This window comes from Oreochromis niloticus, linkage group LG9 (assembly GCF_001858045.2).
Source record: "Oreochromis niloticus isolate F11D_XX linkage group LG9, O_niloticus_UMD_NMBU, whole genome shotgun sequence".
Taxonomy (NCBI): domain Eukaryota; kingdom Metazoa; phylum Chordata; class Actinopteri; order Cichliformes; family Cichlidae; genus Oreochromis; species Oreochromis niloticus.
The window spans coordinates 21222739-21248054 of record NC_031974.2 but is presented as its reverse complement, the minus strand read 5'-3'; the positions used below and the strand labels follow the sequence as shown (position 1 = coordinate 21248054).

At 39.6% G+C, this 25316-nt stretch overlaps 4 protein-coding genes and 1 non-coding gene across 6 annotated transcripts; 3 read left to right on the top strand and 2 right to left on the bottom strand.

Annotated features, from left to right (window-relative positions):
* Nucleotides 1–270: 270 nt before the first annotated feature.
* LOC100709594 (arylamine N-acetyltransferase, pineal gland isozyme NAT-10) lies at nucleotides 271–1385 on the top strand. The gene has a single exon (XM_005471772.4). The coding sequence runs from the start codon at nucleotides 441–443 to the stop codon at nucleotides 1296–1298; it is 858 nt and encodes a 285-aa protein (XP_005471829.1). The 5' UTR covers nucleotides 271–440; the 3' UTR covers nucleotides 1299–1385.
* Nucleotides 1386–1547: 162 nt separating this feature from the next.
* Nucleotides 1548–17066, bottom strand: marchf6 (E3 ubiquitin-protein ligase MARCH6). The gene is made up of 25 exons (XM_003443483.3): nucleotides 16663–17066; nucleotides 16077–16176; nucleotides 13637–13710; nucleotides 13241–13384; nucleotides 12683–12755; nucleotides 12345–12513; nucleotides 11123–11309; nucleotides 10182–10243; nucleotides 10041–10073; nucleotides 9907–9958; nucleotides 9721–9779; nucleotides 9542–9622; nucleotides 9291–9359; nucleotides 8927–9001; nucleotides 7761–7895; nucleotides 7413–7633; nucleotides 7021–7158; nucleotides 6708–6930; nucleotides 5750–5819; nucleotides 5387–5568; nucleotides 4949–5083; nucleotides 4750–4839; nucleotides 4401–4533; nucleotides 2378–2513; nucleotides 1548–2099 (listed from the first exon to the last, which is right to left on the bottom strand). Exons 1-25 carry the CDS (start codon nucleotides 16679–16681, stop codon nucleotides 2012–2014), a joined length of 2748 nt encoding a protein of 915 aa, XP_003443531.1. The 5' UTR covers nucleotides 16682–17066; the 3' UTR covers nucleotides 1548–2011.
* Nucleotides 17067–17631: 565 nt separating this feature from the next.
* trnat-agu (transfer RNA threonine (anticodon AGU)) lies at nucleotides 17632–17705 on the top strand. The gene has a single exon. It is a non-coding gene; the product is annotated as a tRNA-Thr (tRNA).
* A 972-nt stretch (nucleotides 17706–18677) lies between these two features.
* cmbl (carboxymethylenebutenolidase homolog (Pseudomonas)) lies at nucleotides 18678–20648 on the top strand. Of its 2 annotated transcripts, none has more exons than XM_003443482.3 (6): nucleotides 18678–18799; nucleotides 19086–19300; nucleotides 19427–19534; nucleotides 19643–19785; nucleotides 19865–19956; nucleotides 20076–20648. In XM_003443482.3, exons 2-6 carry the CDS (start codon nucleotides 19086–19088, stop codon nucleotides 20253–20255), a joined length of 738 nt encoding a protein of 245 aa, XP_003443530.1. In that variant the 5' UTR covers nucleotides 18678–18799; the 3' UTR covers nucleotides 20256–20648. The 2 variants fall into 2 exon arrangements, with proteins under 2 accessions (XP_003443530.1, XP_005471830.1); XM_005471773.2 differs by having other exon boundaries at nucleotides 18692–18799; nucleotides 19083–19300.
* Nucleotides 20649–20878: 230 nt separating this feature from the next.
* cct5 (chaperonin containing TCP1, subunit 5 (epsilon)) lies at nucleotides 20879–25262 on the bottom strand. The gene is made up of 11 exons (XM_003443481.5): nucleotides 25016–25262; nucleotides 24565–24625; nucleotides 24195–24359; nucleotides 23801–23999; nucleotides 22785–22977; nucleotides 22468–22617; nucleotides 22215–22334; nucleotides 21871–22056; nucleotides 21641–21778; nucleotides 21358–21538; nucleotides 20879–21191 (listed from the first exon to the last, which is right to left on the bottom strand). Exons 1-11 carry the CDS (start codon nucleotides 25118–25120, stop codon nucleotides 21064–21066), a joined length of 1626 nt encoding a protein of 541 aa, XP_003443529.1. The 5' UTR covers nucleotides 25121–25262; the 3' UTR covers nucleotides 20879–21063.
* Nucleotides 25263–25316: the final 54 nt, after the last annotated feature.

Sequence of the window (25316 nt, the reverse complement as noted above, 5' to 3'; positions counted from 1 at the left end):
TTGGCAAGCGGTTTAATTGTAATTATACTATTTATTTACCCGTAATTCTTAGAAAATACTAAATACTAAACATACTTTTTAAAAAACATATTAAATCTTTTTATCGTTTACTCGCAGTTTGCTTCATAACACTAACACATTTCTGATCCATTGGGTTTTTTTCAAATGCATTTTGAAATAAAAATCAGTGAGTTTTATTTAGGTTGGATTTTAATAAGTTTTTCGTAAGTTTTTTTTTTTGTTGTTGTTTTTTTTTGTTTTTTTTAGTAGGCATTGTACTTTGAACTTCCTTGAATACGCCATATTGTTCACAGCCGGACAAAAACACAAAGTGAAACACGGGAATAAACCTGCTTTAAACTCCTCGGTGTATTTTACTGCGCTTAATTTAAAGTGGAAATGTGTTCAAGTTTATAGCAACGCCATAACCAGAAGCGAAAATGACTTCCGTGGAAATGGACTTGGGGAAGTATTTGGCTCGCATCGGGTTTACGGGTCCCGCGGAGCCCAGCTTGGAGGTGCTGCGGAGGTTGCACACCTGCCACCTCTTGTCGGTGCCGTTTGAGGACCTCACGGTGCACAGCGGGGGTCGAGTCCAGCTCGACCTCCCCCTTCTGTACGACAAGATCGTGAACCATCGCCGAGGAGGCTTCTGCTATGAGAACAACAGCCTCTTTCGCTGGATGCTGACCAAACTGGGCTTCCAGGTGACTATACTCTCAGGCCAGGTGAAGAACAGGTTCACGGGTTGCTACGGGCCACCTTTCGACCATTTCATCCTACTGGTTGAACTTGAGGGCCGGCGATGGCTGTGTGACGTCGGGTTCGGGGTTCCCGGTTTCAGTGTCCCGCTGTCACTGGACACTGAAGACCCCCAGGAGCAGGGCCACCGAGTGTACCGGATCAGGAAGGACCTGGAGATGCACTTTGTGGAGTGGCAAGAGGAAGAAAACAGAGTGGATGGAGACTGGAAAGAGATCTACAAGTTCACCCTTGAACATCGGAGTCTGGAGGACTTCCAGAAGATGTGCCAATACCACCAGGCCTCCCCCAGCTCCATCTTCTTCTGCAAGTCCCTCTGCACTGTTCTCAGACCTGACGGGAGGCTCACCTACATTGGCCACAGGTTGATCACCACCACATTTCCAACAGAAGAGAACGGGCATGTGGTGGAAACCATCACAGAACTTAAAAATGAAGAGATTCCTGGTGTTCTAAAGGAAAAATTTGGAATTGTACTTAATTCCACGCTCATAGCGAAGGATGAGAAAATCACACCACCTCAAATCACATATTAAACACACGCCCAGTTATATGGGATAAATGCATACTTCTTATGGCTCCATAGCAACAAAATGTATGAATACTCTTAAGATTAGGTCCAATGGCTTTTGTTTTTAAATTCATCTAATCACTGAGGTCTGAGCAAAGCAATTTATACATTATTTTAAACAAGTTAGAAAAGTCTCTACCTCTGATAAAACCCAGATCTACATGTTAATCAATCGCAGACACTGATCTGCCGTGAGAAAAGATGCAACAGAAAATAAACTGTCATTCTGATTTAATAAATTATACATACACTTTTAAGATGTACAATGGTCATTGCATTAATCCACATCGGTTCTTTAAGACAAAGTCTCCTTCCAAAGTATTTACACATGTACATTTAAATCAGGCAGCACTTTGTAAAGCAAGGCATGAATCTCAATACAGATGTTGGACTTCAAATGAAAACTTTAATGCTCCTGCCTATTCTGTTTGTTTGAGGGGATTACTCAGCTGTCCAGTTATTACACTAAGTTTTCCCATCCTGACTTTGATGAAATGAATCTGAACAACACCCATTAAGTCCAGCAATAATCACAGGTGATTTCAAAGATTACAGTGAGGGCTGAGCTGGATAAAAAAAAAAAAAGACAGGCCATGGGCTGGACGAGATGTGCGCAGGGTCATGGGTTCAAAAAAACAAAACAAAAAAACCAAACATGGCATCGTGTGACACAAATATTTATTCTACGACAGGGTTGGAGGGTGGGATTGAGCTTCCTCTGCCAGCTTTGCGTTCATAGTTGACAAGCCTCTGGCCGACCAGGTACCTGCAAAGACAGATTATTACAACATTATTACTATTCATTTTTATGGACTTAACTCTAATTTGAAGCCTACACACACAGACACACACAGTATGAAACAATAAACCAAAAATATCCAACTAGAGCAAAAAATCTGAACAATGTGTTTAACCTCCTATATTTAATCTGCAGTTTGTTTTTATAATGATGCACAGAATGATACATTTGAAAAGGGGGGGGGGTGTCGATATAAGACAAACATGCTGCTTTCCACAGACTGATCAGTACTAAAAGTTTCGTACTTGTCATTCTTGATGTGTTCATAAAGACGTTTAAACTGTCGGATCTGAAAGGAGAGGATGCCGATAAGTGAGACCACCATCAAGAGGAAGGGGTAGATTCTCCTCTGCATTAAAATCTCCATCTCTGGGGTAACGCCTGCAAAAACAAAGCATAATTGTATTCAGTTATATGATTTTTCAAGCGTTCCCATTATTCCTATCATTAACTCCATCAAGATGAGAAGAAATGTGATATTTTGGGAACACCTGTTATGTTAAATCAGGTGTTAACTATATTAGAATTATTACCTAGTGACTGCACATCTCCAATAACAAGTCCAAGTGGCTGATTTATCACCAATTCAGAGCCCAAACAAATCAGAAGGTAGGTCACAATCTGCCACTTTTTTTTTTGGAGGCTTTTATTACAAAACCAGTGTACTTATTAGTTTCATTATCTAATTTATAGCATCCATGTGTAAAAATGTGTAAAGTGTTCCGTGATTGGATGACTGAATTCTACCTGATGAATGGGAGAGAACATATTATTGTGTGTGAGTGATTGTGTACAGTCATGGCCAAAGGTTTTGAGAATGACACAAATATTGGTTTTCACAAAGTTTGCTGCTTCAGTTTTTATGATAGCAGTTTGCATATACTCCAGAATGTTATGAAAAGTCTTTCTTTTCCATGAAAACAAACTTAATCCCAAAAAACCCCATTTCATTGCTGTCATAAAAGACCCTGCAGAGATCATTTCAATCTTCTAGTTAACTCAGGTGAGAATGTTGATGAGCACAAAACTTGAGATCTTTATGTCTTGCCTACTGAGTTAGAATAGCAGACTGGATGTGTTAAAAGGAGGGTGATGCTTGAAATCATTGTTCTTCCTGTTAACCATGGTTACCTGCAAAAACAAAAAAAACAAACAAAAAAAACAGTGCAGCCATCATTGTGTTGCATAAAAAGGGCTTCACGGGCAAGGATGTTGTTGCTATTAAGATTGAACCTAAATCAGCAGTTTATTGGATCATTAAGAACTTCAAGGAAAGAGGTTCAATTGTTGTGAAGAAGGCTTCAGGGCGCCCAAGAAAGTCCAGCAAGCACCAGGACCGTCTCCTAAAGATGATTCAGCTGCGGGATCGGACTGCAACCAGTGCAGAGCTTGCTCAGGAATGGCAGCAGTCAAGTGTGAGTGCAAGTCTGCACGCACAGTGAGGTGAAGACTTTTGGAAGATGGCCTGGTGTCAAGAAGGGCAGCAAAGAAGCCACTTCTCTCCAAAACCCCCCCAAAACAAAACAAAACAAAAAACCCATCAGGGACAGACTGATATTCTGCAAAATATACATCTGGAAAAAGGATTGTCTGGAGAAAAAAAAGTGAGGCTACCATCAGTCCTGTCTCATGCCAACAGTAAAGCATCCTGAGACCATTCATCTGTGGGGCTGCTTCTCATTCAAGGGAGTGGACTCACTCACAATTTTGCCAAAAACCAAAACATGCTCCAACAGCAACTGGGTTGCTATCATCGGGATTTGGCCCAGAAGTTAATTGACAGCATGCCAGGGCGAATTGCAGAGGTCTTGAAAAAGAAGGGCCAACACTACAAATATTGACTCTTTGCATAAACGTGATGTAATTGTCAATAAAAGCCTTTGAAACTTATAAAGTGCTTGTAATTATACTTCAATACATCACAGAAACAACTGACACAAAGATCTAAAAACACTGAAGCAGCAAACTTTGTGAAAACTACTATACGTGTCATTCTCAAAACTTTTGGCCACGACTGTACACATCGTTTTTTGTAACTGATGAAGGTCAGTTGGACGGAAATGTTGTGATTTTAGAAAATAATGGTAAGCGAGACAGTGTGCAGAGGTAATAATTTTATCCTTTAAAACAATTTCCATTTCTTTTCTTTTTCCATTTCTTTTGGCACTGAGACTGTAATGTGCTGTATATTGTAAATGAAAAAGTCTTAGTTTGGTTAGGAAAGTCTACAAGTGACGCCTTAAGATCCACATGCAGAGAGATACTCACCTACAGCCGGTACCACCCCGGCAGCAATCACATATGGCACACATAAAGACAACAGCAGGACTGAAATGACAGGAGCTGCCAGTTTACGGATGATGAACTGGAGATCAATGTTGCGAATTCCATTTGCATAAACCTAGAGAGAAAGAGTTCACATGTTATACTGTACTAACAGCTAATTTAATTCATCTCCAAGAAACAGACTAGCAAACTACACACCGTGAGTCAACAGAATAAAACCCTTTCAAAGTTATGTAGCAAAGAGTCTGATAGTCTGTAAAATGTTTACAGTGTATCAGTTGGATATTTGGTGATTAAAGGAGCAAAACAAGAGTTTGTGTCCAGTACCAACCTGCTCAATAACAGTCTTCAGCCACCACTGAGGGCCCATGAGAGTGATGGCAGCAATAATTTTGGCATGAAGTACCCCGAGAGCCCAATCCTGCACACAAATTCAATGGATGAACATAAATGTAAGAACTCCTTAAGCACTATTTAGTAGCCTCCAAGATCCCGTTAGGGAAAAGAAACACAAATGCATACAATCCTACCTGCCAGGGATAGAAAAGGGGTGTTTGGTCTAAGGGTACCCTGAGCGGAGCCACAATGACTAACTCAAACAGCAGGCCCAGTAGCAAAGGAATGACTCCAGCGACCAGCAGAGCCACAACAAGGGTCTTAAGGATCTACAGAAACAAATCAGGGTATTGAGAAAAAAAAAAAATCATTAAGAGATGCCACTTCCAGATAAGGAAACATACACGGCACTATAAAGGTTAATCTGCTTTGATGGTACAAAATTCTTGGAATGCTACTTCAATTAACAAGTTGGTAATTTAGGATAACAGCTAATGAGAGCTCATTCTCAGTTACCACCCATTTAACAAAAACACAGTGTCAAAGCTGGAAAGGGAGCAACCAATTAGCACAACACTCTGCTACCCAACTTCAAAGTTTGCCAACAACCCAGTCAGCTCACTGATGCTCACCATGAGTGTCCACTCCTGGACTTTGTGTACGATAACAGTGCGTCCCTGTGGCATCCACGCCAGCAGGACAGTGACCCCGCGGATAGAAAGCCAGCAGACATACAGACCACATGCTGCTGTGTACAGCTCATGGATTTTGGAATTTCCTGTCCAGAAGGACATCAGCCAGCGGCCAGTGAATACTGTAAAAAAAACAAACAAACAAAAAAAACACAAAACAGTGGGAAAAAAGTTGACCACAGCATTTTCAACTCTATAGTATATATATATATGTATGTTTGCACGTAAAAAGACTTGATGTGTTTAAATGAAGTACAGTTGATCTAAATTATGTTTGTGTATATGAAAAGTACCACATCTCACCTGGTAGGGTTAAGCACACCAAACTAGCCACCAGCAGAGTGATGCACATGAATGCTATAAGCAGCACAATCTGGGGGGGAAAGGGGACACATTTCAGTTTAAAAGTTACAAGATGGGACATGCTGCAAAGTCAAAGCTCTATTTTACAGACTCCTGTTGCATAATGTAAGGCTAGTATAAACAGGATCTCAGAGATTAGGGTGTTTAACATGAAGATGAGGATCATAATAACAGAGTCGTGCAGGCTCAGATGGGCAGTGAGTGATTGCTAGGGCGTTGGCTGATTTCTAAATTTGACTCAGAAACCACAAATTACAGGAGACACTTACATCTTTATTTTAAGACTTGTTTTATCTGTAAAAATAGCCTCTATCTTTGTTCTAAAGCGTCGAGGACTATGACCCTTAATGAAATACTATAAACCATATGTAAAACTAATAAAACCCCTAAACATTTATGTTGCATACTTGCTTTGTCAAATCTTACTTATAATTTGAATCATTTGATGAAAACTAACAACCTCTCACGGTTCCAGTGTTAAAGAGAACCTTTTTTCTTTATTTCAAATGTACATGTCTGTGTGTGCGATACAAATAAGAGCAAGGAAAAAAACAGATGCTTTGGCAGCTGGCAATAGTTCTGCATTACTGTGGTCACTGAAACTGCACAAACACCAGAAATCTGGGGAAAAAACCCACTGGAAAGTCACAAAGAGCCCTTCAATTATTATATCACATTCATGCATGAGAAAAAACCTGGACGTCAGTCAACTTTGTCAGTGAAACTAAAAGACATGCTAGAGAACTACAGACTACACTCAAAGACATGGTCAAAGATGGCTGTCCACTCGTATCTCTAAAAGCTGTTTAGTTTCAGAACCACAGTATCCTGGTCTTCCCTACACATCTATCTGTAAAGTGCACTCCTTAAAGACATATATGAGAAAAGCTCTTCTCACCCTTAAAGGGAAGCGAAGAGGTCGGTGGTAGGGCTGGAAACCCACTGGTCCCCCTTGCTGCAGGATGGCCTGATGGGCTGCATGTAGCCCTTCACCAACAGCTGGTGCAGGGTTGTTATTGTTGTTGTGATGAGCATGTGGAGGGTTGTTATTGTTGTTGTTGTTCACAGGCTGGTTGGCTTCATTGTCCTCTTGTTCGCCAAGGAGGTAGGAGTGGAGGTCTCTGGAGACAACACAAAGTGGTGACACAGTTACAGACAGTCAGTATATAAGGAAGTATCATTTCCTGGATGTGTATTCAAACTTGGCTTACAGTAAATATCCTGCGCTGACTGTCCAGGCTCTGACCAGGCCTTTGAGCCACTGGCGAGTGTGTCCCTGCTCCAGTAGAGCTGGAAGCACAACCTGAAGCAGTAACAGCTCCAAAGACAGCTCACTGACAGGAGCGTCACTGAGAGGAAAGAAGTGACAAAGAAACAGACATTTATATAACAAACACCAGACTAAACATTTTCTATTATTTTAAGTGTCAAACAGCATAAATTCAAGTGGATTTGTAACAGCAAATCTTGCTTTTTCACATGTGGTGATACTTCCACTTTGGTATGAACAGGAAGTGGTTTCTCAGATCATTTCAGAAAGGCCAGCAGGTTTCACACAGTTTATTAATAAGTAAACTATATCTTTATTATGTACGCTGCGTACCTATAGAGCATGACATTGTAGGGAAGGAAGGTGGGCAGCAACAGTTTAATGAGCTTGATGGGAAGCCACAGCATGAGCAAGACAATTGAGCCGAACACAACCACAGACAGGATGAACCGCCGCAGGTGTCTGTAGATGGGCAAGTGAATCATCTCCTGCACTGGGTTAAAATCTGGATCATTGAGGTTCCTCAGAAACCAGAGCACTCCAGGTCTCAGCACCTAATGGAGGCAGAAGGTGGGATGATTTAGAGCACCGAAGACTTTTTTCCTCTTTACTATCATCTGAAAAATCAATCAGTCCTTTTTCCCCCCTAACTGACTGCATTGGAGAGTCTGATTTTCTTACCTCTCTCAGCAGGAGGATGAATGATGCAAAGTAGAAGACATAGACCATTCCCACCAGCCAGTGCAGGAACATGGTAGTACCAGGTGCTGATTTGAAACTCATTTCTCTGTCTTTCAGCGAGGCGTCAAACATCTCCTGCAGGATAAATCAAATAAAAGCAGGGTCTAAGATGATGCTTTGATCACATGTTTATGCCGAAAAGCTGCTCTAAACTTCATGTTTTTCTGAATGTAAATACTTTAAAGGATTCACCCTCTGCTATATAAAGCTAAGAAAGATTTTTATATGTTTGCACTGAACCATAATGTTTACATTTTAGGCTAACATAGGACAAATAGTTTAGATGTAGATATATACACTGCAGATAAACTGCATTGAAACGGAAACCAAATTTGCTTGTAAATACAAAGTGTGAAACTTTCTGCTTTTGACTGCAAAGCGATAAGAGCTGCTTACACCACACCGGCCATTTTCGGGCCAATTAATTTGTTTCATAGGCGAACAGCTGCAGAGCAGATGAGACATGGTTCCCTTCTGCTGTGTAAGCTGCGCCACCTGTTGTGAGGAAGGTTGTCTGGCTTTGGAAAACAGGATCAGGAAAAAAATATATATATCAACTGCCGTGTAATGATTTGGATAAGTACTATGCAAGCCAATGTTGTGGTAGAGAGAGACTTTGTTCCAGTAAGTGTTAGCACAAACAAACTCTCTGACAAAGAGAGTGACAGCCACAGCATAGAGGCGTTTGGTACACTCTCCAGTCCTCCAAACCAGTCTGTTCTCTGTCTTTGTGTGCGCTGATGAATGTATGAACTGGGTGAGCTAAAGCATCTGGCTTTGTCTGTGTGGTGAGCAGGCCTGCTGAAAGTCACTTCAAAGGTGTTGTGACAGAGCCTCTGTGGGGTATGAGCCACCCCTCTCATTTGGCAAAATGTATGAACATGGAATAAAATAGGAGTATTCACTGAAATTTCACAGGGAACAAGAGATATTCTGTCACTGGTGCTCGGAGAGCGCTTTTAAATAGAAGAAAACTTGCGCATTTATAACTATAAAATTAGAGTATGGACCCCCAAGCTAAAATACTCAACCAGTTTAATTAAAACAAAAAGTCCAAGAGCAACAGAGATGTAGTGAAAACATGATGAAAAGCATTCGTCTCTTACTAAAGAGCAGATGTCAAGCCACCATCCACAGATCAATGGAAAAACACCTATCTCCACAACAACCAGCAGAGAGACCTGTAAGGATAGAAAAGGCTGCTGTCAGTATCAGTTAACATTAAATGTAAACACAAAAAGAGACTAAAAAACCTCTGTGACAAGTAGTGATACATGAAATACTTAATACATAAGTTCTGCACTTGTGTGTTCTTACAATCCAGGGAACTATTCAATGGCTAGAGCTATCTTTATTGTATGATTGCAAACAAATCCATAGATACTAAGAGAGTGAAAACGCCTGAGTACTTCCACCAAGGCCAGCGTCAACATGACTAACACAAAGAAAAAAAAATGCACTCAATGTTACCTTGACAACAATGTAGCAGACTCCAAGGAGACGACGGGAGCGCTGGAAACTGACCAGAGCAGCCAGTCCCTAAAACAGCCATTAAGGATCAATACTGCACAGATATTCTTATTTGCACAGACCTAACTGAATTACCTCATGTTCTCTTTCTCATATTTTTTTTTTTTTTACAGCCTGCATGCACCAGACTGATAGATTAGGTTTGGATTAGGCACCATCAGGCCTTTTTATGAACTTAGATGGAAGGATACATGACACAGGATGAGAGTCATTGCTAGCAGTATGTAGCCAACAATTGTTGTGATTAAGCCCTCAAAATGAGAAGCCTGGACCTAAAAAAACAAACAAAAAAAAAGTTGTAATCAGTAAATTCAAGATATTATCAAGGAACATGCAATTTCATTATAAAGTGACTGAAGCATTTTCTCACATATTCTTCAAAGCCAAGACCAACAACAGAGAAGTGGCCAATGTGGTACGGACAAAATGCTAAATGAAAGGGAAAAAAAGAAGACATTTTTATTACTGTATTAGTTATACGGTGGATTCATTTTGATGTCAGAAAAAGGACACTTATGATCATGGTTATGCTACATCATTGTTTCAGTTTACCTACCAAAGACCAGGATGAACAGTGTGTTGAGAGACACCACCCAAAACACGTGCTCCTACAAGACAAAGACACCAGTCTTTACTTGAGTTTCAGAAGGTAAGATTTATTTAGAGAGATTTATTTAGATTATGACTTACCAAAAATACCAGTGAACCATCCAGGCCAAGCATCTGTTTGGAAAATTGAAATAGTTTGTGTTTAAATATGAAAAGAGACAGACAACAGCTGGGAACTAATAAATAGGTGCCTGGAGATTGTGAATGTTATGCAGGAGTTACCCTTTCCCAGGTGAGCTCCTCTGCTGCTCTGTCCCACTCCAAAGCATTCCAATTCATGTCATCTACACAGACAGATAAAGACATAAAACGCGTTGTAGACTAATAAAAAAAACAGTCAGCAACTTGAAACATAATCGATATAAAAAAAAACAATCAGTTTATCTCCCTGCATGTCAGACATAGTCACAGAATAACAAAATCAGGTGTTTATTCAGGCAAATCATTCTGCGGTGGTACATTTTTTCTTGTTGTCCTGCTTTTGTTGCAAACAGTAAACGAAAGGTAATGTTTTCCCCGCTCTGCTGAAACAGTTATTGTTACATTATTGATGTTGTTCTGGGAAAATCTGTTAGTTTGACATGAATATTGTGCTACTGTCAGGCTTTTCTGTGCAATTTATTTAGCTGTAGTGACAGCCAACAGCTAGAGTAATGTATAATACAATAGCAATTTATTTTCAGGGTTTTCTGCTTAGCTTGATGCAAAAATCAGTCCATTAACAAAGCTTAGCAAATGAGTGTGATTTCAAGGCTATGGGGCAAAAATTTGACATAATGTTATATTGTTCCCAAATCAACTGTGATGCTTTGGCAAACCGTCAAACAAATGAGGCCACTTTGGGACCCATTTGTATGCTGTAATGGCAGTGCTCCTGCTCTTGGGTTTGTTTAGTGCTATTTCCATAAACCTGCTGTTTGAAAAATGCAAAAACCTCTTACTCCAGTAAACATGCTTTTGGTTGTTTGGCTGTCAGAGAGGATTTCTATTTTCTTTTTTGAAATTATTTTTTATTTTGCATTCATGAAACTTTACAACTTAAGAACTGATGTATATGACAGCAAAATCTACCTTAAAAAAGAATCACTTTTTGCAACATATATTATTTTAATTAGCTGAAAAAAATTGCATACATCTTAAGTAAAGAAATAATAAAGTCCCACCTTGTGCACCATTGTTGGGGTCTGCATCTTCAGCAGCTGCTGCCTCCTCTTCCAGCTCTGGATCATCGCCTTGCTCTTGGGGGACGTCAGGAGGCTCGGGCTCTGCCTCATTCTGGGCTAGAGGATCAGCAGGTGCTGGCTGGGCCGCAGGGGGATCACCAGCTGCTGCCTGACCTGCAGCTTGTGCCTGAGGGAGAGAGAACAAGGTGCATAACTTCAATAAACAGAGTAACTTACCATGTAATGAAATCACGATATGTTGTCTAGTATATTAATTATCTATAACACAATCAACCACAGTGTGTGTAACTGTAGGAAAATAAAAATACTAGCAGCTGGCAGTGCTACCCCTCAGCCTACTAGTAAATGTACCCATCATACAAATTTGACAATTCTAGGTGATTCTCGAAAAAATCTTGACCTCTGACCTTGAGTTCAAGGTCACTGGACTGGACATTTTTATATTTGCACCTATGGTTTGAATTTCAAAATCCTACGTCTCCTTGTTCTCAACTTGCTGCATTCCCAGGATATTCAGATAACTTGACCTCTGACCTTTACACCAGGATTCAAATTCATCCTGAGGTTTTTAGTGGATGCATCTAAGGTAGAGTATTTGAAAATGCTAGTTCGCTTTCTTGTCCAGTTATCGGATTCACAAATTTTTTTAAAAACCTGACCCCTGACGTTGAGGTTGACATTTTCAGTAGCTGCACTTGTGATATGGATTTCCAAATCCTATGTCGTCTAGTACTCGACTTATTGTAATCACAAACTTGGGTTTCCAAAACACTCACCCACATGAGACAACAGGGTGACGACAATATCCCATCAACCTTTTACAGCTAATGGTTTAAAAAAAAAAAAAAAAAAAAAAAAAACACACCCAAAACACAGTAAATACATTTACTTATTTGCCTTCTATTTACTTTCAATGATCTGTTCCACCACTATAATTAAAGTTGATTATGAGTTGGATAATTAGCAGGAGATTCAGTTGCTACAGCAGGATGTGGTATGGAAATCACGCACATTGTCATAAATGTGTAAGGTGCATGCAGCATGTTATTCTGGTTAGCATTTAAATAGCTCATGTTTTTAATTTGCAGTTAAGTCAATTACTTAAATCAGATTTTTTTTACTGTGTCATGTTAAACCTCAAAGAAACACAATTATACCATCCATTTAAGAATCTAATTTAGTAATCAGTCCAGCAAAGTACCTCATCGGCTTGTCCAGCAGCATTGGGCTGTGGTGGCTGGTGCTGCTCTAACCACTGGGGGGCTCCACCGTGGACTATCTGTTCTCTGAGCCATACCAGACTAATAAATGCACACAGGGTGCAGGTAACCACAAAGCAACCCTGTAGACAATCTGCAAGCAGGTTCTCCCTGTAGGAATACAAACAATACCACACATTCAATTAAAAAAAAGACTGGAATGATCCTTTGTTACTCATCTACTGTCCAGTAAAGAAAATAAACAAGCTAACAATCTTGATCTCTATCAGGTTTTGCATACTTCGTGCTACAGTTGATGAAAAAAAGCATTATCACTCACGTAGAGAGCATGTCCAGCGGCAGTGTCAAAAGAGAGCTCACAGAGCCGGTAAAAAGACACTTATAGATGCGACCTGGGGGAAAAAAACATATTTAAAATCTACCCGTTTCTATTGTATGAAAATTTGTATAGTTCAGGCTTACATTTTTACATTAAGTACTGAGAGGGATTTACATGTTTTGAAACAAAGAACACACTTTCTTAATGTGTAGTGGCACTAAACCTATAATGCTCTTTAACATTAGCTAACATGAACACTTTATATGTTACTTTGACTGTATTAAACACCACAGAAAGAGAAAATTTGTAAATGTGTGTAAGTGCACACACATTTCCACATACAGCAGATGAGGAAAAACATTTAGAGGGTCACCATATAAAGAATATTTGCTCCCAAATCTATTAAATAAGTTGGTCATCAACACTAAAATAACAGTACTTCTAAAAGTTAAAATAAAAATATGATTTCATAAATAACTGATACATGTTGGACATTTTTTTCTTTTTAAGAGGTTTTAAAGATAATTTCTCCTTGTATACATGTCTGTGGATACTTACATGCGGTGAGAGGAACAACACCAAGCCATGCAAAGGCCACCAGTGTGTAATGGAACCAGTAGCGAATGGCAGTGCCCACACTGGTAAGCAGGCCGGCACAAATGTCCTGGATGGGCAGACGTGAGGGCATGTCTGGGGAGTAGACTGAAGAGGACAGATGGGAAAGAGTGAACCAGAGTCAAATTATCTTTTGTGCTTGGTCATTTTCTTTTTTCGCTAATAGCAGTTATTTAGATTATTCTGTAACACTAAATGAAAACAGCACCAACTAATGAATAATCACATGCAAAAAAACAAATAAACAATTTATATGGGCCCCTCTGTAAGGCTAAATTGGAGGCTTGCGGCTACAAAATGCATTTAAATGGATTATCTGTTAATGTCACAAGCACTTACTTGGTGTGAAAGCAAATCTGTGCTTGCATAATTCACAGTACTCCTTCCTGCTGTGCTTCAGCCACTGGACCAAACTGTAAAATGACATTTAAAGAATGAAGAAAATTGATGAAAACAATGTAATATTTGTGCTCTATTTTCACATTTTGAGCACATGAATAACGACTGGATTGAAAAACAGCTTCATACACATATTCATGTGTTACATTTTAAACACCCAATGAATTATGTGTGTCCCAATATAATACATATTTCTCACTGTGAGAATGTGTATTATTTAACCTTCAGGGCCTGAAATGCCTAGTGTAAATCTTGCCACTTTTTGGTTCCAAATGTCATTTTCGTGGTGCTTCAGCGCTATTCTAGTTTTGTTTTTTAGTAAATCCTTTCAAAATCCTATTTAAAACATTTCAAGTCTTAAATAACCCATACAAAATATGTTTATTAATTGGCATCTTCAGATTTGGTCAGTTTGAGATATTTGGATTAAGTTAAATAAATTCAATTGCCAATAGAAACGATTGCAACGTTGCAGATTTAAAGAACAGTCCAAGTGCAGACACTTCCAAAGGTCTGAAGTGTTGACCCAACATAACCTTTTAATGATACCACTGCCATGGCTAAACTAGTAAGTAACAGTGCCACCAATATGATGCAATGAAAATGTAGGTGCAGCTGGGACTACTGAATCTGACACTGTGAGATTTGTAACATTTAAAATACTGGCAACCCCCACTGCTACCCCTCATACTCCTTATAGACACACCTGGTATCAATTTCAAAATCCTACATTGCTTTGGTCTCAAGTTATCACATCCACAATATTTTCAGAAAACTTACTCTGAGCTTGAGATCATGGTCACCGAGATTTAAACTCATCCAGGATTTTTAGTAGATGCAAATATAAAATGACTTTGAAGGTGATTTTCAGAAAACTTGACCTTTGACTTTGTGGTTGAAATTTGGCATTTTTTTTTAGTAAATACATCTAAGGTATCAATTTCAAGCTCCTACGTCGCCTCATTATGTGTTCACACCACCCGCGCTCTTACAATAACAATATCCAGTATTAATATACTTCAGTATCAGACTGACAATATCAGTTTTTTACAGCTGAGGGGTAATAAAAAATTTTCACTGTAAAATCCACACTATCTAGTTAACAACGATCTGTGTTTGTATAGCATAGTATGTTATCTATAATAACACCATTCCAGCTTATTGGGACACTGAAATGTAGCATTATTATTAATATCAATATGGGTCATGAAAGGGAGTTACCATCAGTCAATTCCTACAGTACAACAACATTAAGATTAACATGCGTTTACACTGGATAGAACTATATTATCCAAGCAAAACTTTCAAAAACCGAAAAAAATCCAGGTCTGGTCTTTGCTTTGCTCTTCTACACACTCACAAACTTCAAAATACCTTCATCTTTAATTTTCACAATGCAAATTCTAATCTAGGGTGAGTAATCTGGTATAATGCTAAACTATATTGTTACCACTGCAGATAGGACCTAACCTGTGCTTCAGGAAGTTCTTAACAAACAGAACTTAAACTAAGGGAATTTCATTTTCCAGATTACTTTGACTTTCAAATCATGGGCAAATATGTGCACCATATTGGAATGATCTGATTACAAAACTGCCTTTTGAAAACTGTTTATCTGTAATCTAATCAGCATAACACCCATATAAACACACATCCACGTTTTAGATTTAATTAAGACTATGATGTTAAAAATAAATTGAGCAACACTGAATATTGGCCAGCAATACAGAATAATGACACAAGAACAAAATGTTGAAAACACAATGCTATATCATGTGCAATACATCGATTTAGCAACACTGGGTTGAATGAAGCTTTCACAACTGCTTGTTTATGTTGTGAATCAGGAGACTTCCTAGCTTAAAACAGAGATGTCAAAATCATTTTACACCATGGGCCACATACAGTGCACTTTAAGTGGGCCAAACCAGTGAAACTCCCGTTTCTATCAATGTGAAAACATTTAAGTACACAGTTAAACCCTGAGACGTCTTTATATGAAGAAAAGAAGGGCAATTCCAACAGTAAGTCCCAGTTATGCACTCAATCAATTTTCCGAAGCCTTTTAGTGGGCCAGATTAGAGTCTTTGCCAGGTCAATTCTGGGGCCCGGGCCTTATGTTTGACATCCTTGGCTAGAGAAGTTATCGGAAAGGTAAGAATAAATGACTGTCTTGCAGTAACTAAAGCAGCATATGTGAACATTCTGAGTCTAATTAGTTACACCATGGTTACCGTGCTGTTTGTATGATTTTTTTTTTTCTTTTAAATGTTTAACATAAAAAAGAGAAAGTTTTCCTTGGGAGGATCTGAGAACTACTTCTTCACAAGGTCACAATGAAAGCTGACAGAAAGAGGAAGAGACAGCCTGACACAATTACCATTCCTGGTGGATGAACTTGATACTGCCAGTGCAGACACAAGGGTGGTACAGGGGTTTGTCTGGGGTCCCCTCAGAGCGGCACACACGACAAATATCCGCTATACACAAACAAAAACACACAACAGTTTCAATTTTAATGAATATCTGATCCTCTTCGCCAAGGGTTAGCAAAACAGACGCGAGAGCAAGTGTCACAGGGTGTGTGTGTGGTGTCATATATATGCACAGTAATAGAGGATATTTAGTTAAAAGCAACATTTTAAAAAAATATTTGCACCAGCAGCGTGGCTTATGTAAACAGAGCACACAGCAGGAAACTGATGACATCACTGGTAAATTCTGGTCCTTTCTACGCTCCCCGCTACTTACTGCACTATCCCCACATGCTAACATCGTGTGCTTTAAAACACCGTTTTCTCCCGACTTCCTAACTTTTACTTCACAGTCCACTGACAGGCTACATCCAGCCAGCTAAGTTTAACCATTAGCAGGCCAGCTCAGCGGTCGGCGAGGTGATGCACTTGTGAAGCTAATGCTAGCTATTGATGAGAAAGAAGCTACTAGTGGCATTTTTTTTTATTTACCTTCTTCAGCAGTATCCATGTTGCTCGCTAAGCACCGGTCACCGTCTGTTATTCGACTAATTTGTACCGTGAACCCATCCACGACACGGAGAGTATCGTTTAGCTAGCTCAGTTAAGCTAGCGAGACGACAATATCCTTATGGGTCAATTGCATTGACAATCATAAAATGGTTTCCCCACAGATTAAAACATAAATCTTTGCTCCGCTGTGTTCTCTCGCGTCCAGTATATGTTCGCCAGTACACAAAGGTTTCTAATTCACTGTGTATGTCTAATATAACACAAGAAACCAGGAGGGAAACGCTACATCTCAGGGTGTTGATCATACGACAGTTTAAACCTGGGAGACAAATGGCTAGCTTAACCTGCTAACGCATGCGCCAACGACACTTCTGGCTCCTGTCATAACAGTTTTACTTCCCTACAGAGGTTCGAGTTTTACGGCAGGGAAACGACCATAACAACCGTCACGTGATTGTATTTCGTGTAATATTTTACTCAACTAAAACTAAATAATAAAAATAAAATGAAATAAAAAAGATAGACGCAAAATTAAAAGTTACATACAATGAGAAAGAGAACCTACAATATTTCGAAAATAAGAACTAAAAGTGTCAAGTAGACGTCACTATTAAACATTAAATTCTGCAGGAACAACAGGAACAAACATCTTTATTGGAAGTTTTTCCGAACAGATAAGAGTTGTACTTAAGTATAAATATGTGGTCTAACTTGTCACCACAATACTTGTACACTGATCATTCACTACAAAAATGAACTTCAGCATTTATGTTGGAACTTTATTTCACTTTTTATGTGTTTCTGTACTTATAAACCAATATTCCATATGAAAAAAGTACACGTATCAAAAAAAAGACCAAGAATAACAATAATAAGATTAAAATGTGAAAAGTGGGCCTCAACACCAGTCAATCAAGCAGTACAGCGATATGCGCTCTGCCACGCATCGGCGCCGTGGCTTAGTTGGTTAAAGCGCCTGTCTAGTAAACAGGAGATCCTGGGTTCGAATCCCAGCGGTGCCTTTTTGCAAAGGGTCGTCAAATTAATTTGACTTCGTGGTCCACTTTAATCTTAAACGGGCCAAACCAGATTAGCTCCTCTTTCTGTAAAGTAATTTAACTACACGTTTAATCTTAATTAACATAAGATGTTAACAATATAACCTTGTAACAATATAACAATATATTGTCTATGTTTTTCAATGTGATGAGCACATCCTGCTGCTAAAAATAATGAAATGAAAGAAATTGTCCAGAATTAATAAATAAATCTGTAAAAATACAGACGTTCTGGTAGATCATTACCTCAGATTACAAAAGTGAACATTTTCATCATTTCACATAAAAAATTAATTAATTCATTTATTTTTTGTTTTAATGTGGGTCTCTTGTCAGCGAAAAAAGTCCCCAATCTTTGCCCGCCTTCATATAATCCAAAATCAGCCCGACTGGAGTCCTTTCCGGGGCTATTCTGGGCTCATGTTTCTATGCTATTCTATGCTATTCTTATGTTTGACACTCCCTGCATACATACGTTATCAATTAATAACACTAAACGACACAACCCTATCCCATGTAAACAAGCCAGAGATAGGAAGGAAAAATATCAGTCACCATGACTTGCAGTTACAGACACACATATTGTGAAAACAATACCAGGTTTGTCCTCAGATAGTCACTTCTCACCTGTTTAAAGATTAAATACAGTTTAAATTCAACTGATTTCATTCAAAAATAGGACGCGTACAATTTGCAGCATAAAAATATCCCCTGTAATCATGCATGAAAGAAAGAAAGAAAGAAAGAAAGAAAGAAAGAAAGAAAGAAAGAAAGAAAGAAAGAAAGAAAGAAAGAAAGAAATCATGCATGGAGAAAGTCATAAAAGTGTTATGGTAAAGCGCTTTACCATAACACGTTTATGACTTTCTCCATAAGTCGCAGAATCACCCACTCGTGCAAAAACCAATGACTGTAAATCACTTTTTTTTTTTTTGAAAGTGGGAGTGGAAAGGAATTTCAACTTTGTCCAACCGCTAGCTCTCTCCCCTCTTTATAAGCAGATCAAGATTTTGACTTTCAAAGCCAGGCAGCTACGCGTAAACTCGCAAACCAGCAAGGTATGTTTCCCACGTCGTCTTTGCAAACGGATTTTTCTGTGCAATGTTGGATTTCATTAGTTTACTTGGAAAAAAATATAGAAGGGGGGAATCGTTTAACTGAAAAGAGTTATGCAGCATAGCATGTCGAAGTATTTTGCTTTGTCATGCTTTGTTGCGCAAATGTCACAAGTGAGTCCAGGTGTGCACACGTGACATTGTTCTTGTTTTAGTCTAATACATCCCAGCTTTGCTGTCTCCTTTTTACCAATACTTTTCGTGCTTCTGTCTTTATCTCTGCCAGCAGATGGCAAACGAAGCCAAGCCGTGTCCCTGCGATATTGGTGATCGCATGGAGTATGGAGCGCTCGGCCAGGAGGTCCAGATAGAGCACTTTAAAGCTTATGTAGTAAAACCATCCACTGCATCCGACAAGGCCATTATTGTCATTCAAGACATCTTCGGTTGGCAGCTTCCCAACACTAGATACATGGCTGACATGCTTGCTGCTAACGGATACATGTGCGTTTATGTGACTGACTCATTGATCGACTGGATTGAGATTCCTGAGGCGAATGTAGGATTTCTAGAATCAGTGATTTTCTGAGATTTTGATTCCTCCTTTTTCTGTTGTTTTATTGTGAGCAGAGCCATTTGTCCAGACTTCTTTGTTGGTAAGGAACCTTGGAGTCCAACAAAAGACTGGTCCAACTTTCAAGAGTGGCTTCAGGACAAGAAGCCGACAGCTATTAACAAGTAAACAAACGCGTGAATCACGTAATGCAGCAGTTACTCATAGCTTTGATAGCTTTATGCCTCCTGGGTTATGTGATAGCGCACACTCATTGAACTTTTCCTTCTCAGAGAGGTGGATGCAGTGCTGAAGTTCCTGAAGGATCAATGCGGAGTCAAACATATCGGAGTAGTAGGCTTTTGCTGGGGAGGGGTTGCCACACATTACCTGGCCTTACTGTATCCAGAGATCAAAGCTGGAGTGTCTGTTTATGGTATGCCATTGTTACAGCAGAACACGCGGTATGGTATACGGAAAATGTTTTTAGAATGGTTTTATATGATCCTGTGCAGGAATAGTTCGAGAGAGAGAGGACAGGTATGAGCTGAAGAGTCCAACACTGTTCATCTTTGCAGAGAATGACAGCGTTATCCCTTTGGACCAGGTTAGTGTGAATGTGGACCGATTAGTTTTAGCAGCAACTTTTGTATGCAGACAATGTTAACTTAAAAATGTCAGAATTTCTGCCATGACATGTGCACTGACATCATTTTTGCCCATCAGGTGAGTGCTCTTGAAGCCAACTTGAAGGAGAAATGCAAAGTGGACTACCAGGTGAAGATATTTCCCGGTCAGACTCACGGATTTGTCCACCGCAAGCGAGAGGACATCAACCCCGCTGACAAACCCTACATCCAGGAGGCCAGAAAAGACCTGCTCAACTGGCTCAACAAGTACATGTAAATGGGGATGTCAGGAAACACCTTAAAACTCTTCTTTATATAATCATATCCGGAATACTTAATCAGAACATTATAAGACGATCAGTAAGAGGTGCTCATAATGAGTTTTTCTGTTGGTTTTGTCCGAATATTGATGCCTGTGTCTTATGGAAGCTTGTATCAGCAACTGTTTTTTGCCATCCGTAAATCAAAATTTCAGGTTATTGTATACCTAACTGCAAATTTGGGTTAGGATTAGTTTGAAACCTACTAACTCCAAATTGACAATAAAAACCTAGTTATTACAAGTTATTAACTCAAGATTTTGATATATTGAAGCAAAATTTTGACTTATATAGGCAAAAAGCCCCCTCCCCCAAGCCATAGCAGAAAAAAAAGCTTCCATGTTATCTTAGGGGTTTAGGAAATTATGATATTAATGTTAGTGAAATAAGAGTTTAAATCAAAAGTATATGTATACACCGTTTTGTTAATCTCAGATCATAAACATTAAATATGAACTATTTCAAGAGTGCATGGATTCATTACATAATCTTGTAAATAATTGCTGAAATTATATCTTCTGTTATATCTTATTGAATAAAAATAAATAAAGAAAATAAAGAACTTGAAAGCAAAAGTGTGGAAATTTCAACAGACCAACATTTTAATGGTGACTCTGGTACTACAACAGCTTGAACATGTTGTATCCAACTATAAATAGCAATTCGTGGTGCAGCTTGGACACGATGCTCTGGGAAGTGCTGAAAACCTCTAGAACGGCATTTGTTCAAGAGAACGCCCGAGCCTTTCTCGTGTTCAGGAGGGCTTCAGTCCTCGGTCTCCCCGGGGCTTCGGATGTCGTCTATCTTCAGGATCATCTTGACTACCTGAGTAGCGAGCAGGATCTGCTGCTTCTTGCCAATCAGGGTCTCGATCACATGCTGTTGCTTCATGTCTGCAGGGGGAAAGAAGGGAGGAAAAAAATAAAGAATTCAATAAATCATTGTGCTTTAACATTGAAGTGCAGTGTTGTCATCTCCAAAGGTGGTAATCCAGACTGAAGCCATGTTTAGTTCAGTATCTACTGCAGTGTATTATGTGCAGTGCAGGTGGTTGCTTACCATTGGTGTTTTTGTGTAAACAGTCAATTCCCAGGAATGGGTTGTTCTCTCTGACTTGTTTGGCTCTGACCTCTGTCATGGTCTGGATGGGGTTCAGCCCGCTGTTCTCAGCCAGTGCCATTGGGATTACCTCTAACGCATCAGCAAAAGCCCTCATGGCATACTGTTCCAATGACGGGCACTGAAAAGGAAATTGACAGATGTCAATGAGAGTCGAGCAGGAACACAATCATGTTTATTGTAAACGCTGAGGTCAGAAAGTCTCTGATGCAATTTCTCTTACTTTGTCTGCAGCCTGGTTGACAGCTAGGGCACATGCGATCTCTGAAGCACCACCTCCGTACACAACTCTGTTGTCCTTGACCAAATTGCGGATTACGCACAGAGCATCATGGAGAGCACGCTTAGCCTCCTCGATGATCTATCAAGAAAGATAATGACACTTAATCAAACTGGATTAATAATAAAAAAACAAAACAAAACATGTAATTATGAATTTGCTTTTGGGCTCACCATTTTGTTGCCTCCACGGATGAAAATGGTCACAGCTCTGGTGTTTTTGCACTCCATGATAACCAACATGTGATCCTTGGTAGTGCCGAAGGAGATCTCCTTCACCAAACCAGCTGTGCCGAGCTTCTCCGGTGTCAGCTCACAGAACCTCGGGACAATGCGGCCTCCTGTAGCTATTGCTATCAACTGGAGACAAACAATTGATATCGACACTTCAACATAAACTCCACTTTATATTTTGTACTTGATGTAACATATGACAAAAAGTTGCAAATACCTGAGTGATTAAGTGATAAAGGACAAAAAAATGTTTGATTAAAGATTAATTTTGCATCTCATCTTACCTCAATCTCAGGCCCTCCAACCCAGCGCACAGCAGGCAGGTCATTTTGCAGCAGAAGATGGTTGGCTTCATCATCAAAGCCCCACTGGCAGATGGCCAAGTTAGCCCCATTACTTTTGACCTAAAATAAACACATGTCCATAAGCATGTGTGCCGATATGTTTATGCTTGTTTGCAGCTGCGATTTCTATGTTAATCAGACAATAAATGAAATGGTTAAACATCAGTTGTTAACAGACTCTGGGGGTACCAACCTGTTGGATCATCTCCTCAAATTTCTCTTTTTCATATTTCTGGAGAGCTTTGTAGTCTTCCACAGAAGTCACATCCAGCTTATGCTTGGTCTTGGGCTTAGGAGGCTCAAACGGGCAGGTAAGAATGGCAATTTTAGCATCCTTCAGAACCTGTGAAATAACAAAGGACAAGCGGTTAATCAAATTTTACAGATGGAGGTCAGAACAGAAACATTTATTTTGCCCCATAAACTTTCAACTGATTTGATTCTTTTTGATCAAACACCAGACAGCTAGGCAGCCAATGACATCGTGTTACAAATTCCCATCGATCATACCTTGGGCATCTGGGGGTGGCTGAACTCTTTGTCGACTATGACTCCCTTGATGAGCTGTGTGTCCTCCAGCTTTCCTCCGACCTTGCCTTCCATCTTGATGAGCTCGAAGTCAACATCCTTCCTCTCCATATCGGCCACAGTGAGGATGGCATTCACTGCAATCTCTGCCATCTGTCTGTGGCACCGGTTGATGCTGAAAGACAAACAGAACTTTAGATAAAGCGTGGTAACAATGCTATTGCAAAAACACTGAAAAAAGGTTTTGCATTTTCTAAATGTTTAAATGACCATAAAGCTCCATGAACTTATTCATGATCAAGTAGTTGGGTCTATTTTATGATGCATATCATGCAGTGTGGTAGAGACAATACAGCTGACAAAAGTGTGACCTAAGCTGTCCTAAATATAGGAGCACATTACATTAAAGCCTTGAACAAAAAGTGCTGGCTACAAAATGTGGAGCACATCACTGTGTGAGCAGAGGACTTGTGGATAAAGTGGATTCATAAGTTAGTAGACAAACTTGACAAAAAAAAAACAAAAATAAAAATCACTGGCTACATTGATTCATAACGCCTGTTCATATATGTCTGCTTTTCAACATTTTTCAGTGACAAGTGTCTGCCTGTTGCATGATGACAAGTCTGTGTCAGTTCTGACAGAAACACAAGTGCAGGTTCATTTAAAATGAACAGAAATATTTCTGCATCCATGCTGGAAGAACTTTAGAGATTTTGTTAAACAAAATGTATTGAAACAACATCTTTTCCCTTCCTTAACTCAAAAACAGAATAATAATCAGGAAATTTCTCTACTGACAGTTGTTATTATCAGCTCTATGACAATGTAGAAAAAGATGTGCCAGCTAGGTCAAAAGAGCATTTGGAAATGTAGACAAGCAGAGGAAACTAGACCAAAATAATTACTATTAATTGTATTAGTTATAACATAATAGTATAGATAACACTAGTAAACAAAAATAAATAACCCAACAATATTTTGTATGGGGGACTTACACTTTGGATCCCAGTGTTGTCATGGCTGTTTGAATGAGAGGTTCTGTATTGTTGGGATCGTAGGGGAAGGTTTCAGCAATTTTGTCCAACTGCTCGGTGGCGATACGTGCGGCCTGGTCGTAACCGTCAGAGATCCTGATGGGATGGATTCCACGGTCCAGCAGCTGCTCAGCCTGTTCCAGCAGAGCTCCGGCCAAAACTGAGGGCAACAGAGAAGATGCAAATGCAAAATCAAATCAATCTACAACCATAGTTTAGATAAAAGTTCCCTCATACGATGGAAGAGTCTACATTGAGAGCATCAGAACTTCTGCCAAGTAGTGCAAATCCAAGTCTGTATTTCTTTTTTTAATTTAAAAAAACCCCCCATCCTCCTCATCTCCCTTTTCCATACCTACAACTCCAGTGGTTCCATCACCAATCTCATCATCCTGGGACTTCGACAGCTCCACCATAAGCTTGGCAATCTGGTGGTCCACATCCATCATGCTGAGAATGGTGGCGCCATCGTTGGTGACAGTTACCTCTCCATCTCTGTCAACCATCATTTTATCAAGACCTGCATGCAAAAAGTAAACAGAAAAAAAAGCCACAGGAGAAATAAGTGTTAAAAATCGGTATTCTAACGGCCAACTCCAATTCACGAAAAGCAATAATGACATATAGTTTCAAACACAAAGGCTTCACTTTCAAAATGATAAACCGTTTAGACAGTTTAAGTATATACGGTTAGGTATGACAACACTACACTGGTTCAGACTCACCATTTGGTCCCAAAGACGTTTTAAGCGTTGACGCGACTGCCTTGGCTGCCATAATATGAGACTGCAAAATAGAAACATTTCCGAGTCATGCACACGTTTTTATTTTATTCCAAAGATAGGATAGGTAGAACTTCCCTTTGCCTGACAAACCCCAAACCTAAAATTCTGTGCATCACCGATGAGAGAAGTGGGCACAGCCCTGTCAGCAGCACCTACCGGCTAAACGCATTACAGAAAGCACATGGGCCCCACCATTAGCATGACTGTCTAGTTATTTGGCTAATGCTATAGAGATGCTCTTGCACAAACAATTTAAGATTACATGATGAACCTGTGTTTAGTAATCGCAATCCACCTGTCACACGAGATCTGCGTACCCAGCTCATTAAACTAACTGTAAAATAGCAGCTTTCTAACGAAAAGCTGTGTAGCGCTTGCTAGCCCATTGTACCTTCAATGCGTCAATGCCCGTTAACCGTGTCTTCTTATCCTGGTCTTTAATGATGATAAAAGGCCTTCCATACTCATCGAAAGCCAGCGTCCCCAAAGTGGACATGTTGACGAAGGGATTGGGTCACGTATTAAGTATATAAAGAATGAAATAATGAGTTTTAATAATAGAAATCTGGAGTGTGACCAAGCTGTGAGCCGCACGGGTCCGCCGGCGACTTCTGGAAGGCTCCGCGGGTGGAGAGGGCGGAACCAAGTACTGCTAAGTGTATCCTATAACACAGTTGTAATCTCTTTTTTTT